This window comes from Notolepis coatsorum, assembly GCF_963971535.1.
Source record: "Notolepis coatsorum genome assembly, chromosome: 14".
In the NCBI taxonomy this organism is placed as follows: domain Eukaryota; kingdom Metazoa; phylum Chordata; class Actinopteri; order Aulopiformes; family Paralepididae; genus Notolepis; species Notolepis coatsorum.
The window spans coordinates 17,423,857-17,440,754 of NC_140178.1; the positions used below are offsets into that span (position 1 = coordinate 17,423,857).

The 16,898-nt window shown below is 43.9% G+C and overlaps 1 protein-coding gene across 1 annotated transcript in view; it reads right to left on the reverse strand.

Moving 5' to 3' along the window:
• Window positions 1-16,898, reverse strand: part of LOC311240889 (tubulin-specific chaperone D-like) — a 115,320-nt gene that overhangs the window by 48,581 nt on the left and 49,841 nt on the right. Inside the window, 11 exon segments of the mRNA XM_084329494.1 lie at window positions 5,265-5,350; window positions 5,505-5,623; window positions 7,737-7,818; window positions 8,225-8,301; window positions 8,389-8,451; window positions 10,378-10,409; window positions 11,463-11,485; window positions 11,583-11,643; window positions 12,116-12,233; window positions 12,851-12,924; window positions 14,008-14,088. Coding sequence (XP_084185620.1) covers window positions 5,265-5,350; window positions 5,505-5,623; window positions 7,737-7,818; window positions 8,225-8,301; window positions 8,389-8,451; window positions 10,378-10,409; window positions 11,463-11,485; window positions 11,583-11,643; window positions 12,116-12,233; window positions 12,851-12,924; window positions 14,008-14,088 — 816 coding nt within the window.

The following is a 16,898-nucleotide window of genomic DNA, read 5'->3' on the forward strand; positions in this document are numbered from 1 at the left end:
CACCTGATGAAACGAAGTCCACACAAATGTATAAATCGAATATTTTATATAGCAAAGGGTATATACAACGTTCACTTAATGACATTTATGATTTGAAATGCACTTGTATGGCAAATGAGTATTCGTAGGTAAATCAACATTGAATGTCCAATCTCTGGTTACGCAGGGAGTAAGTATACAACCTGGTTCGTTAGGGAACTATAGCGATGGTACTTAAATGATTATAGCTGGATACACTAAGGGGGGGGGGGGGGTCCCGCTGGTTGTAAGACAGTAGGGGGGGGGTTAGAAGAGCCGCTGGCGGTATCCCATCTGGCCGACGATTTCTTGGGAGAATTCAGAGTCCTGAACACGATGCCCACTGAACCTCGGTCCGCAGATGAATACAGCTGGACCCTCTGGTGGACGGTAGCTGCCGGTCCACAGATGAAGAGACGTGAGGCGACCTCACTTGGTGTAGAGCGCCGTCTCACCTGGACTCCTCTCCGGGGGGTAGTTCCAACACTCAGCAGTGTTGGCCGTTATCCATGGAATAATCAAAGCACCCAAAGCATGTAGATAATCCAAGCCGTGGAAGGCTCGCCGTCGTCCGGGTAAAGTAATCCAATGTACAGGTCCACTCGTCCTGGCCCGGAGCTCCTCGGATGCAAGCACCACACGTGGTCTGCCCAGCCTGGTTAAGACTCCAGATAACGTCAGGAACGATGGGGGTACTGCTCACTTTATAACTCTAACCGAACGATGCACCATACATAATAGACTATTATTAGCTTAATAGAAATACGTCCAACTCGACGGTATAGTGCCAAACTATGACAATTCAACTATTAATCCACACGATGTCTCAATGCCTATTCTGAGGCCAAGTAGGCCTTACTGCACCACACGTGCGTCGTGGGTGAGGCTTCGCGTCTGTTACTAGGTTGGAGGGTAAAGAACTAATGGACTAAAAAAAAGTTCTACTTTACTTGCGCCATATATATATGCGCTGTGAACAAATAGTACCATTCGTATTTCACCAGACGTATTCCTACGCGGAACCGGGCTTGCCACGACATGTTGGTCGGCACGATTGAACTTGAACCAAGGGGCATGGCTGCTGGCGCCAGGTTCTCGTCCAATGGTAGAATGAAACTATTATGGGCTGTTAGTAGACTAAAGGGATATTCAGTGCATATTGTACAAGGAATATACAGGGGATATCAAACGATATACAAATACTATTAAATATATATCCATAAATAAATATATATATTCGGTTTAATCTGATCCTTCACAACAGGTAGCCTATATAAACAATATAATACGAGAGCATACAAGAACAATGAATCTCACTGCATGTATGATGTAGCCTGCCTTTCAATACATGAACTTGAATTCCATCATGTTTGTGTGCGGGACTCACAAGGCTGTTGTCACAATGGGTTTGATTGATTGATTGAAAAGTTTATTAACAGATTGCAGAATGGGTACAGTACAGTACAGCTCAATACATACAATTGTTAAGGGGATGCAGACCAGAGAAAGACTTTCGTCTTGTTTACATCAGGGTCCTCCATTTTCAATTCATCATAACATATATGACATACATGACATACAGATAGACAGTACTGCTACATCTATACATTTATGACATATCAGATTTGCAAATACAGTACTGTTTGTGATACAAAAGTGTCCAGAAAAGGAGTGTATATACATTTGGCGTAGAAACTGTACATTGGAGGAGGTTGGTTGGGTGGGGTGGGGTTGGGTGGGTTGGGTGAGGGCTGTACATTGGAGGTGGGGGGGGGGGGGGGTTGGGTAGGACACACACACACATTTTACACTGTACATTGGAATATTGACAAAGCCTTACTTGGTCATTTACTGTACAACTAGGTTAGGACATTTGTAGGGGCCAGTTTCGTGGTACCGGTGTACAGTAATAATAACAGTCCACACAATATCACGATCCATGCCATAGCCTATGTTCTATTAGGACATGATCTGTGACGACAAATGTTCTAGAATGTTTGATTAAGATATCATACTCTGACAGCATGCCTATGAGCAACAAAAACGCGAACTTGAATCCCATCATATAGTCTGTCCACTATCTGCATGGTGTCATTGCAATGCGTTTTCTATTCTTTCTTATACAGTAAAAAGGGGGAAGAACACTATATTCATATGACTTATTCTGCTTACAGCTTCGAAATTCCACTTGTTTCGTTTAACGTAAAGCCTTTTAAATATAATCAAAACGTTCCCGTGTTTCGGCGGTCTGTGCGCAAAATAATAACGAGTTGAGCTTTATGATTTATGATGAATTGAAAATGGGGGACCCTGATGTAAACAAGACGAAAGTTGGTCTGCATCCCCAATTAACAATTGTATGTACTGAGCTGTACTGTACTGTACCCATTCTGCAATCTGTTAATAAACTTTTCAATCAATCAATCAATCAAGCTACGCGGAGCGCAGTCAGTCAGTAGCCTACACCCCGTATATTCCGATAACGCTATATAAACCATGCTGCATTCATTCTGAGAGAAAGATCTATTATTCCAAATGCTATTTATAGGGTTTTGACCATAATTACACTACTGTTGCTATTTTACAATGAACTATAATGAACTACGGTTCGTACAGAACATGCCAGTGTTATTATGCACAGAAGCTCATTTCCTTGTTGTAATAATATATTCTACCACTGGGCGCCAGGTACGCCTGGTCTGACCTGTGCGTAGACGTAAGCACGGAGTCAAGTTCAAATCGAAATTGATGAATCCCACTCTTTGCTTAGAAATGATCGTACGCACAGGGTAAGCACAGATCTGTGCGTAGAACACGTTGATGAATGAGGGCCCTGGTACCAATGTCAGCTCATCCAGAGAGTGGAGACCTGGTACCAATGTCAGCTGATCCAGAGAGTGGACTCTGAAAACAGGCTGAACGGTCCACAGAGAAGAAGCACCAGACGGACCGACAGAAAGGTAAAAAGAGGGGACTTCAAGGTAAGATGCAAAACACAAAGAGTAAAGGTGAGTGGAGGACAGACGTGTCAATCAGGTCCTGCTGGTGTGGGCGGGTGGCTGTTTATCTTGGCCTTGCAGCCTACTGTGCTTGAAGGGAATAGTTAAGCTATACATGCAAGACAACAGGGCGTCCCAGCTGTAAGATGTATCACAGAAAGGAACCCAACCTGAGTATGAAGGTAGAAACAGGGTCGAAATTAACCCAGGGTGGGAACAGGGCGGAAAGGCACCCAACCTGAGCATGAAGGTAGAAACAGGGTAGAAATTAACCCAGGGTGGGAACAGGGTGGAAAGGAACCCAACCTGAGCATGAAGGTGGGAACACGGTCGATAGAAACCCAAGGTGAGAACAAGGTGGAAAGGAACCCAACCTGATCATGAAGGTGGGAACAGGGCGGAAAGGCACCCAACCTGAGCATGAAGGTGGGAACAGGGTGGAAAGGAACCCAACCTAAGCATGAAGGTGGGAACAAGGTGGAAAGGAACCCAAGGTGGGAACAAGGTGGAAAGGAACCCAATCTGAGCATGACATAAGAACAAAATGGCTTCTGTGTCGATATGGTCAATTAGGTGGTCTAAACCAGGGTGGGAACAGGGTGGAAAGGAACCCAACCTGAGCATGAAGGTGGGAACACGGTGGAAAGGAACTAGGGATGCCCCGATCACGTGATTTTCCGAAGATCGGGATCGGCAAAAAAATATATATAAAAAATCGGGAATTGATGATATGCAATTTAAAACCAGTATGATGAGTTTAAGACGTGAACATGGTCATGTTTGTTGAAAAAAAAAAAAAAAAAGTAAAATCACGTTTTTTTGCTCCCGATCCGATCCCGATCATGTGATTTTGAGTATCTACCGATACCGATCTTTCCCGATCCGATAAAAAAAAATGCATTTTAATTTTATTTAATTTCTTTTTAATTAATTAATTTTTTATTCAACAAACATGACCATGTTCACGTCTTAAACTCATACTGAGGCCTTAGTTTTGGTTTTAAATTGCATATCATCATTCATTTATTTATTGTCACACAGAGCAGAAGAATTTTGCCAAAACAAACCAATAGTATCCAGCTGCAGAACGGCACACCAGCCACACTCTCAGACTCAAATAATTTTTTTTTTTTAATCCCAATTTCTCACATTACATTCACCCTGAATGTTGACGTTATCCAGGTGAAAAGTTAACTTCATTCAAGCGAGGCATTGCAATCCTTGACATAAATCATTTGATGTATAATTAAATCAAAGGAAATGGGTTTGGGTCTGAGTGTGTGGCTGGTCTGCCGTTCTGCAGCTGGATACTATTGGTTTGTTTTGGCAAAATTCTTCTGCTCTGTGTGACAATAAATAAATGAATGATGATATGCAATTTAAAACCAAAACTAAGGCCTCAGTATGAGTTTAAGACATGAACATGGTCATGTTTGTTGAATAAAAAAAATAAAAGTAAAAAAAATAATAATAATAATAAAAATGTCCTTTTCTTTTTCTTTTTTTTTTATCGGATCGGGAAAGATCGGTATCGGTATACTCAAAATCACATGATCGGGATCGGGAGCAAAAAAACGTGATCGGGACATCCCTAAAAGGAACCCAACCTGAGCATGACATAAGACACATCTAGAGAGACGTGAGGTAGAACAGAAATTGACCTGATCTCAAACCCCGCCCTCTTTTCTTGATCCTCCAATCAAAGTGTGCCCAAGGGAAGCAGCGGTTGCGATTGGAGGATCAAGAAAAGAGGGCGGGATTTGAGATAGGGGGTGCTCGATTATGGCAAAAATCATAATTGCGATTATTTTGATTGATATTGAAATCACGATTATCAAACATGATTTGACTTGAAAACATAACGACAACTTATGTTTTACCTTCTCGACCAAAGGCTGCCTTTCTGTATCTTCTACAAGTTACCAAATATGTTTCAAAACAACGCCTCTCAACGCGAGATGAAACTACTGTTTGGGCAGGAGGGGAGGGGCGGAGCGCAGCGCTGTGAAGGAAGGGTGCGCTGCATTTACAACACAAGACAAAACGAGAGCAACGCGCCATTTAGCGCGATAACCGTCTTATCTCGATTAATCTCGTTTTCATGTGATCGTGAAAAAGGCCAAAATCATAATTGAAATCGAAACTGGATTAATCTCCCCGGCCCTAGTTTGAGATATACGTCGATCGAATGAAGAAAAAACTGCTCCGGCTTGGAGATGAGAAGTCTGGAGGTAATGTCACGCTCACTGTGCCACGGCTCGGACCGCATCTCTCCTGGCCTCAGTCATCCTGTCCTCCTTCTGGCTGCAGGCCTGCTGGAGCGCTTCCAGGATCTACACACACACACACACACACACACACACACACACACACACACACACACACACACACACACACACACACATATATTTATATATATATTTATACACCAGGGTTATGGGATGGATCCTACTTGAGTGGCGTGAGGCACCCTGAGTGTAAACACACCTGCTGCAGTTTGCCGTGGACCATAAATCCTGGCAGACAGCCTAAGGCCAACGCAGAGCCACAACGAGTCAGCACCTCTTGATTCCTCAGCCCAGCGATGTACTGGGACACCAGGACCTCTGCACGCCACACACACACACACACCACACACACACGTCACACACACACACACACCACACACACACACACACGCACACACACACACACACGCACACACACACACACACACACACACACACACGTGTGAATGCAATGTAAATGTAAATTGATGTTGACTTATTACAAACAGGCAAGGGACATAAGACAATGCAAATGCATTCAGATACTTTTCAGTTACCGTACACACACACAGTTTGTTTCCAGTGTCAGTAGCCCAGTATACTTCAGGCCGCTGCACTTCCTCAAGGCCAGATTAAGAATTCAGAGGCCCCTGGGCCAGATTCTTGTGGAGGGCCCCCCCCCCCCAACCCCACCCACAAACATACGTCGTACACATATGGCGTTTTTATGTCACTTAAAAAAAAATAAGCTGGATCCGTAACATTGTCCAACCAATCCTCCTGGTTTTCATGTTCAAGCACCGCCGGCGGCAGGCTGTCATCATCACGGTCTGCCTCAGAGTCAGAGTAGGGCTGGGCGATATGGCCAAAAACGTTATCGCGATAAAATTATAAAATTATTTTCATATAACTCGATATCGATAATTATTGTAGATATAATTTCTGTCAAGTTTAATTAACTTCTTATGCCCGGCGCCGATGGACGGGCTATTAATAGACTTGTTTTGCTGCTGCGAATGTCTCGAGTTGATGTCGTCATCAGTCCTTGCACGTTCTTCTATGCACTGGTGGGGCAACCAGGGGGCAACCTACCACCACTTATAAGAATGGAACTAACAGTTAGCCAGAGCAAGCGGTGTATCCCATGACAATGTACTAACTATCACCCTAAAATACTCCGTTCCGCCCCAATACATTGCAACGACGTCCACCGCATACCCCACACTACTCTAACCGTGGCCTCAGAATTCATGCCACACACCCACTCTGCACGTAAACTATAAAATAGCGGCGTGCAAGCTAATTATCCTAGCCAGCCTTGTTTCCAATGTACTAACTATCACCCTAAAATACTCCGTTCCGCCCCAATACATTGCAACGACGTCCACCGCATACCCCACACTACTCTAACCGTGGCCTCAGAATTCACGCCACACACCCACTCCGCACGTAAACTATAAAATAGCGGCGTGCAAGCTAATTATCCTAGCCAGCCTTGTTTACTACTAGAGTCCTACCTCTTTAACCAGAGGTGCACCGCGGGTCTCCTTCGCTGTCGGCCATCTCCTTCACTGATTGGTTGTTAGTGCGTGTGCTCATATCCAAGCTTGGAAAATCGATATATCGAAACTTTGCGACCATGTTTCATGTTTATTTCGAGGAAATAATTTATCGCGATAGTTATCGTTATCGTTTTATCGCCCAGCCCTAAGTCAGAGTCATTCGTGTTGGTGTTGGGGCTGGGCTGTGGAGATGCGGCGGGCGTATACGAACAGGTGGCAGCCACTGGTGGTGGTGGGCCGGCTGAACTAGAGGCTGCCGCTGCCTCTTCTCTGTCGCTAGCATCAATAATAATAACGTTAGCATTCTCGTCCTCTCTGCCCGCGGCGCCTGGCTCAGCCTCTTCAACGTCTCTCACCCCTCATTATCAAACAATCAATCATATTTTTATTTGCAATACATTTTTTTTTATAAAAATAGATAGAGAAGAGATGAGATGATACTAGTAGTCACTATAGATGCTGTGAAAGTAAACGCTGGATGAGGATCTGATTATATATATTTTTTTTCGTATTTCTTTATTTTATTTTTTACTAGTGTGTAATTTAAAAATAAATAAAAATAAAAGTAAAAAAATATAATAATAATAATTTGGGGCCTCTAGTGACGAGGGGCCTCCAAGAAAATTTAAAATACAAGTAAAAAAAATATATATATATATATATATATTTGGGGCCTCTAGTGACGAGGGGCCACCAAAAGGCCTCTAGTGACGAGGGGCCTCCAAAAAAAATAAAAATAAAAGTATTTTTTTTTTAAATGTTGGGGCCTCTAGTGACGAGGGGCCTCCAAAGAAAAAAAAATTAAAAAAAAAGGCCCCTCGTCACTAGAGGCCCACGGGCTGTGGCCCAAACGGCCCGGTCGTTAATCCGGCCCTGCACTTCCTACTCACCCTGCATGTGGGGCTGGGCCTCGCCCGGCTGGGCTTGGTAGTATTCCTCACACAGAGCAGCCAGGGCCGACACCGCTGTGTCCTGCAGAGACACAAGCAGCACCAGATGAAGACGCAGGTCTGGAGGCTCTGGACCAGCCAGCAGTGAGGCCTTCAATGTTCTAACCACGTCTTTTCAACAGGTGGGACGTCAATGAATAAATAGAAATGCAATAAAAACAAAGACACAGCAGTGGTCTGGTGTCACCTTCATGCTCAGGTTGGGTTCCTTTCCACCCAGGTTGAGAACAGAAACGGCCACTGTATGAATATGGTCAATTAGGTGGTCTAACCCAGAGTGGGGACAGGTAGGAAGTAGCAACAGGGTGAAACAAACCCAACCTGAGCATGAAGGTGGGAACAGGGTCGAAAGGAACCCAACCTGAGCATGACATAAGAGCAACGTGGCTGCTGTGTGAATATGGTCAGGTGGTAATGATCAGATGTACCTTGATGCCCTCTCTGGCTCCGCTGGACACCAGGTGGAGGCTCTTCAAGCAGTCGTCAATGAGCCACTGCCAGCCGACTGAAACACACAAGCACCACGTTAGCCTGTCCGTCTGCCAGTGCATCCCTTTAGAACCTGGAGACGGGCTATTGAACACCAACTTACTGAGGACGGGGTCGTCCCTGAAGGGCATTTTGGAGACGGATATCTTTTCTATGAGAGTGCAGACTGTGGGAGAGACACAGATACAAGTTAAAACAACACTTCAGTTTGCTAGAACAGTGGCTCTCAACGTGGGTTCATCAACAGTCAAGCCACCGGTACTGGAGTTTGTCAACAGTCAAGCCACCGGTACTGGAGTTCATCAACAGTCAAGCCACCGGTACTGGAGTTCATCAACGGTCAAGCCACCGGTACTGGAGTTTGTCAACAGTCAAGCCACCGGTACTGGAGTTCGTCAACAGTCAAGCCACCAGTACTGGAGTTTGTCAACAGTCAAGCCACCGGTACTGGGAGGTGGGTGGAGCCAAGCTCCACCTAAAAGACCCTGGCGAGACCATAAGATATAGGAGTCAACGCGGACCCTGCAAGAGACATTGCAGCCCCGGAATTGGGCAAACAACTCCGGGAATGAAACACTAGAATCGAGAGGGCTCCATTAGAATGTCAGAATGTCTCGTCAGTGCAGGGAAGTATGTTGTGGAATAGTTTACCTACCACCAGTCGAGAATGTCTAAACTTTACTACTTTTAAACTCAAAGTAGTAGTGTTTCTAGAACACCAAGCAGGTGACCATATATAGGACCTTTGTGGTCTTGGTCCCTTTAGCTTTGTTTTTGTAAATTATTGTTCTTTTGTTTTAATATGTTTTTATATTGCTCTGTTTTTGTATTTTATTTGTTTTATGTTTGGGGACTGATGATGAAAATTAGCATCCATTGCTAAATCCTGTGTATTTACAGTGCATTATATTGTATGTATTCATTAACACATTGAGTGCCAATGACAAGTTTTCTCGTCTTTTTCTCGTTTTTGCTTTTATTAGCAATATCCATTCATTTTTCATCCATCCAGCCTGACGTTATCATTGAGAATGGGTCTGAGCTCGAAAAGGGCAAATACCGCCGCCTATCGTCTCCCGGATGGTAATGCACATCATTGGATTGGATTGGGTGGGCATGTGCATCAGAAATAAAGTCCGGTCCGGGGTTTTCCCTTCTCTGGGAAGCAGTATCGTGTTATCACATTCACTGACAAGGCTCGGAGCAGCGTCGATTATGTGTTTTGGTGCTATAACGTTGGATCAATAAACGCGATCAATATTTGGAATGGCGATCAGGAATTGGAGGTAAGGACTCTATTTTACCAGTATTGGGTTAATCAGATGTTTTTTTCTCAGCCATCGCAGCGTGTCCGTTTGTGCGTGTATGACGTTAGCGCTGACCAGGTCATGGATAATAGATTTTTCAGCCCGCTTCTCTAGCGTGCATAAGTACACATATACTATCGATAATCTAGCGTTTATTTGAAAACGATTCATAAATCAGCCGAAAAATGACAACGTGTTTTGTGTATTCCACTAAAGAGGTATTATCACGGAATTTCTCTGGAATTACTAGAGCTCTCCAAAACTATGCTCGTATTCAAAACGGTATAAAACGGATATGTACCAATGAAAAAACAATCCGTTTCATACATGTTGATTGCAAGCAAGTCATTGATAAGCGAGGGGTGTTTTAGACCCATAGCCATAATTTAATATAGTTTAAGCGTTCGCAAATTTCCCTAACCTCCCATTGACTTCAGTGCTGGCACTCTAGCCCATATATGGTCAAAGGGGCGTGGCACTCAATGTGTTAATACACGTTGTCCCTTCCAAATAAACAAATAAATGAAATAAAAATTAAAACCCTCCCAAAAGGTGAGTGTTAAATACCGTGGCCCTGCCCAGACGGTTATACAACACAGACCACTGTAATGTACGAGAGTGCACATTAACAGTGGTTGATGCTTGAATGCTGAAGTAACTATAAAGTCAGAAATCAGCCTCTAATGTCTTCCAGTTGATCCCTAATGGAAACTAGATGACATCACATTGGCTGCTTCTCTGCAGTAGAATTCCCCCAGGAATATCTTATCTTATCAAAGACTTACCCGCTGGCCTCATCAGCTCGCCACCGAAGCCCCTTGGTGCAGAACACAAACACAATCATTACCGTTAAATAACACGTCAACAGATTTACATCGCCATTATATCAACTAGCCATTAACCCATTCAGTGCCAACCACGAGATTAGTCGGGTTAACTCGCCATGCGTTGAGTGCCAAGACCAGAGAAAACTCTGGTTTTAATCGTTATTTCTTTTATTAGCAATATCCATTCATTTTTCATCCATCCATCCAGCCTGACGTTATCATTGGGAATGGGTCTGAGCTCGAAAAGGGCAAATACCGCCGCCTATCGTCTCCCGGATGGTATTGCACATCATTGGATTGGATTGGGTGGGACTGTGCATCAAAAAAATAAGTCCGGTCCGGGTTTTACTTCTCTGGCATGCAGCTGGATACTATTGCATCGAGTACCTCCACTGGGAGCAGCGTCGATTATGTGTTTTGGTGCTATAACGTTGGATCAATAAACGCAATCAATATTTGGAATGGCGATCAGGAATTGGATTCTTCTTTTTGCAGAACATCTGGTGTGAGGTAAGGACTCTATTTTACCAGTCTTGGGTTAATCAGATGTTTTTTTCTCCGCCATCGCAGTGTGTGTGTGTGTGTGTGTGTGTGCGTTAGCGCTGACCACGGCATGGATAATCGATTTTTCAGCCCGCTTCTCTAGCGTGCATAAGGACACATATACTATCGATAATCTAGCGTTTATTTGAAAATTATTCATTAATCAGCCAAAAAATTACGACGTGTTTTCTCTGGAATTACTAGACATCTCCAAAACTATACTCGTATTCAAAACAGTATAAAACGGAAATGTACCAATGAAAAAACAATCCGTTTTTGACTGCAAGCGAGTCATTGATAAGCGAGGGGTGCTTTAGACCCATAGCCATAATTTAAGATATAGTTTAACCATTCGCAAATTTCCCCGCCCTCCCATTGACTTCCTTATTGGCACGCTAGCCCTAATATGGTCAAAGGGGCGTGGCTCTGAATGAGTTAAGGACCGCTGCATCATATTCACGTTCCCAGAGGGAGAGATGAAGGTCTGCGTTCATCCTTACCTGTACTGCTTCCTGTCAAACAGCTGGAAGGAAATGAAACAGACGGCGTCAGAGATAAGACAGATTTATTACAGTCTGCGTGACTCCAAGCAACAACTTCTTGAAAGCGGGGGAACAAACCTTTTGATGAATGTTCTTTAACTCGTCCACGCACTCTGATGAGATGAAGTCCACCACAGAACTACAGGAAGACACACGCAGGGGGACAACACATGAAATGGTGTATCGGTAGCAGGGCGTTGATCTATTTTTACAGTTAAAATCTATAAAATATTAACTGTAATTTGTCTGTTTTGCCTCATGCATGCATTGTGGTTTTATTTGGTTGTTTGTTTGATGCGTGTTTTAATTATTTCCCTTACCTCTGTGATGTATATATCGTTGCCTCTTTTCTATTTTATTAAACATGTTTGTCCCCTAGGTGATAGGTTTGTCCCCTAGGTGATAAGTGCCTAGACTTTGCATAATAATAGGATACCGTTTGGCCTCCGCCCATATTACGACTGCACCCCTGCCTCTGTGATGTATGTATCGTTGTCTCTTTTCTATTTTATTTCCCCGTTACCCTTCGAGAGGCCCTTTTGTCCTCCCGCCAGACCGTGGTTGTAAATAAGAATTTGTTCTTAACTGGTTAAATAAACGTCGGTCTGTACCTGTTGGTCTGAGAGCCCAGTAAGTAGAGAGCGTGGGTGATTTCTGCACATGCCAGGATGGCTCCATGGCGACTGTGGAGGTCAATGCCCATCGCTAGAGGCAGCAGCTGGGGCAAAACTGAAACAGAAGAAGATTTTAGATTAGATTAGATTAAAATGTAGTGTCATCATACAGCACAAGTACAGTACAACAAAAAGAAGTTTGGCATCTAACCACAGTGCAAATGTAACAGTAAAGTGCAATAGTAATACACAATGTACACATGATTAAACTGGGTATCAAAGATATTAATGAGTACTACTGTGTGTAGTGCTAATCAGATGTATGTACAGAGTTGTAGTATTAATGTACAGTGATACAGGTATAAAGACACTATGGTAGTAAGACATACTGGCCAGCAGTGTAACTAGTAAGAGTAGGTATACAGATATAGATATAGTATCTACAGATATGTAAACAGGATTATATGCAGGTATGTACAGACAAAATTTGGATATATATATACACACAGTAAGAATAAATATATATATACAGTATATACAGCATTATTGCACAAGCTATCATGCAGATATATATATAGGATAAACAAAATTTAAAACAAAACACATACAACTACTGTAGTGTCTATTTCAAGTACATTCTAGGTCTTAGGGCTGTTGTCACAATGGATTCCTAAACAAATGACTCCTCAGGTGCTCCATGGCCTGGGGAACAGGTAAGATGACATTGTTTACCCGTCACGGCCATATAATCAGGGGCTTCAGGCGTCAGGTTGTGGAGCGCTTTGCTCGCCAGCTCTCTGATGGCTCTGTGAAGCACAAGAGATCACCCAGATTTGATTCACAATTAACATTAAGTACCAGGGTTGGGCATGAGTAACGTCTTCCCGGATCGAGATACTCGTGTGAACCGCTACCGATTTGCATTAGGTGGCGCTCCACGGACATAACAATGTAGAGAAATATACCGATGCTTAATGCTATCGTCGGTCAAAGCGGTCGTTACCATTTGTAATAATTACCTCCACTCTGTCTGCAGCAGGTCTCTCCGCTCATGGAACGGCGTGTCCGTATCAATAGTCTATTCTATTTTATTATTTATATTGTTGAAGAACTGTGATTTGCCTAACCTTGCTACCTCTCTATCTCTTTGTATTTACATTTTAAATGTTTATGCTCGCTTATGCCTGTATTTTTTACTGTTGTGAAGCACTTTGAACTGCAACCTCTGTATGAAAAGTGCTATACAAATAAAGTAATTATTATTATTATGAACGCTACGCAAAGTGGGCGACATGTTGTTGGCACAATTTGGAAATGCACAAACACGAACCGCTGTTATTACCTTGTAGATAACGCTAAGCTAACAAACTTTTTACAGTAACGTGAAAGTGTACTTTCCATGCTCCACAGCTTCCAACGTCCTGCAACAACTCACGCCTCGCGGGATTTCAAAGCGGGTTTCAATGACACAAACGGGCACTTTTTTTTTTTTTTTTACGTATTTTTTTTTTTAGCGTTTATCGCTTTTCTGGTCAAGCATGACCGACAGATACAGGGTGAAATGGGATATAGATCAGGGGAAGACATTCTGGCAAATGACGGCGGGTCCGGGAATCGAACTCGGAGTCCACCAGATCCGTGACGCAGCACGGTTTTCCCCGACGCAGAAATAGCGCTGAGATATGCGGTGAGCTACTGGAGCTCCCCACAAACGGGCACTTTTGGTGGACGTTTTTTAACAGAGCACCCTCAAAAACCACTCGAGTTCAGTTGACACGGCGATTACTCACGCCCATCCCTATTAAGTACACCTGCTATATGCATACAACCCTGTTTGTCTTCAATGGAGTGAATGACATGTCTAATGATGCGGCCGTGTGAGTTCTCACCCGTCCCAGTGGTTGATCTTCATGGTTACCAGGTGGTCTATCATGGACTTGGTGTACTCCGGGAAGCTAGCTATGTAGACGCTGGGGAGGAAGAACAGACACAACATAAGCTGCATCACTGCTAAAACATTCACACACTGACACAAGGGTTATTCTAGGTACGTCTTATCAATGTCAAATCAATGGTAAACATTAGACAAAAAGCCACAATGTACATTTTTTACTAGATTAGATTAGATTAGATTTATTTATTTATACAGCACAAGTACAATACAATAAAAAGAAGTTTGGCATCCAACCAGAGTGCAAATGTGACAGTAAAGTGCAATAGCAATATACACTGTACAGGTGATTAAACTGGGTAGAAAATATATCAATTAGTACTACTGAGTAACAGTGCTAATCAGATGTATGTACAGAGTTGTAGTATTAATATGCGATAGTGATACAGGTATAAAGACACTATGGTAGTAAGTCATACTGGCCAGCAGCGTACTGTAACTAGTAAGAGTAGCTAAGGGGTGGTATGTACAGATATAGATATAGTATCTACAGATATGTAAGAAGGATTATATGCAGGTATGTACAGACAGATGTGGGTGGATATATATATATACCCTTATTGTACATGCTATCATACAGAGTTGGTGTAGCTGAGGGGTACAATTCCCTGACTGTATTGTTAGATATGATATTTAATACCACTACCTCATGTACTTTAACTTCTGGCCACCCAGTACAAGATATAAGTATGATGAACACTTTCCCACCTGATGAAACGAACCAACACAAATGGACCAAATCGAATATTTAATACAGCAAAGGGTGTATACAACATTCACTTAATTACATTTATGATTTGAAATGTTGAGTATGCACTTTTATGGCAAATGAGTATTCGTAGGTAAATCAACATTGAATGTCCAATCTCTGGTTGCGCAGGGAGTAAGTATACAACCTGGAATATTTAGGAAACGATAGCGATAGTACTTAAATGATTATAGCTGGATACACTAAGGGGGGGGGGGGGTCCCGCTGGTTGTAAGACAGTAGGAGGGGGGGGTTAGAGAAGTCGCTGGCGGTATCCCATCTGGCCGACGGTGTCTTGGGAGAATCCAAAGTCTTAGACCCAGTGCCCACAGAACCTCGGGCCGCAGACGAATACAGCTGGACCCTCTGTGGAACGGTATCTGCCGGTCCACAACGGAGAGACGTGGTGCGACCTCACGTGTAGAGCGCCGCCTCACCTGTAGTCCTCTCCGGGGGGTAATTCCAACACTCGACAGTGTTGGCCTTTATTCATGGAATAATCAAAGCACATAAAGCATAATCCAAGAGCCGTGGAAGGCTCGCCGTCGTCGGGTAGAGTAATCCAATATACAGGTCCAGTCGCTCTTGACCCGGAGCTCCTCGGATGCAATCACCACTAGGGGTCTGACCAGCCTGGATAAGCGTCCAGATAACGTCAGGAACGATGGGGGTACTGATAACTGTAGAACTCGAACCGAACGATGCACCATACATAAATAGACTATTATTAGCTTAATAGAATACGTCCAACTCGACGGTATGGTGCCAAACTATGACCATTCAACTATTAATCTACACGATATCTCAATGCCTATTCTGGGCCAAGTAAGCCCTACTACACCGCACGTGCTTCGTGGGGAGGCTTTTGCGTCTGTCACTCTGTTGGAGGGTAAAGAACTGGACTAAAAGAAAGTTCTACTTTACGAGCGCCATATATATATGCGCTATGAACAAATAGTACCACACGTATTTCGCCCGGCATATTACTGCGCGGAACCGGGGGTTGCCTCGACATGTTAGGCGGCACGATTGAACTTGAACCTAGGGGTATGGCAACCTGGCGCCAGGTTCTCGTCCAATGGTAGAATGAAACTATTATGGGCTGTTTAGTAGAAACGGGGATATTCAATGCATATTGTACAAGGAATATACAGGGGATATCAAACGATATACAAATACAATTAAATATATATATATAAATAAATATACATATTCGGTTTAATCTGATCCTTCACAACAGCCGCCCCCTAATTAGTCCCACCTAATTAGCTAAGCAGAGACAGATTAACCGCACTGTCTTCCACTCAAGGTCCGCTGTAAGGTCAGTCAACTCACAAAGTCATAGGGTCATGGTCATCATCAATAGTATCTGGGAGTCGGGGCAGTTCTATGAGCCTCGCCACGGGCCGGGTGTAGGTGCGCCCTTCGACGAGTACTTCAGCTGCTCGGACCTTGCCATCGGCACCGGTGATCACTTTGCTTACGCGGCCAGCCGGCCACATAGCTCTGGGGAGTGACTGGTCAACTATCATGACGACTGTTCCTTCTGTCAAATTGTCTCTCTCTTTTACCCACTTCTGGCGGTAGGTAGTGAAGTAGGAAGCTGCTCCAAAACTTGTCAGCTAGTACTTGGCTGTACCTCCACATTCTTCGGCCGTTCGCTTCTTCGGGCCTGTACATTGTCTGGGGTAGCGCCGGGTCCAGCCGCCCCATTAGGAGTGTGTTGGGGGTGACTGGGTCGACATCTGCTACATCACTGGAGACGTAACCGAGGGGCTTTGAGTTCAATACTCCCTCGATCTCCGTGAGGACTGTCATTAGGACTTCCTCTGCCACAGTCTGGGCTCCGAGTACGGCATACAGGGCTGTCTTTATAGAACGTACTTCTCGTTCCCAGGTTCCACCGAAGTGGGGTGCGTTCGGGGGATTAAACTGGAAGTCAACCTGGGCTGGAGCGAGGTGGGTCTTAAGTTCTGGGCCCATAGCTTGGAAGCTCTCTCTCAGCTCTCGCCTTTGAAGTTGGTCCCGTGATCAGACAACAATGAAGACGGTTGTCCTTTCCGTGATATGAATCTCCGGAA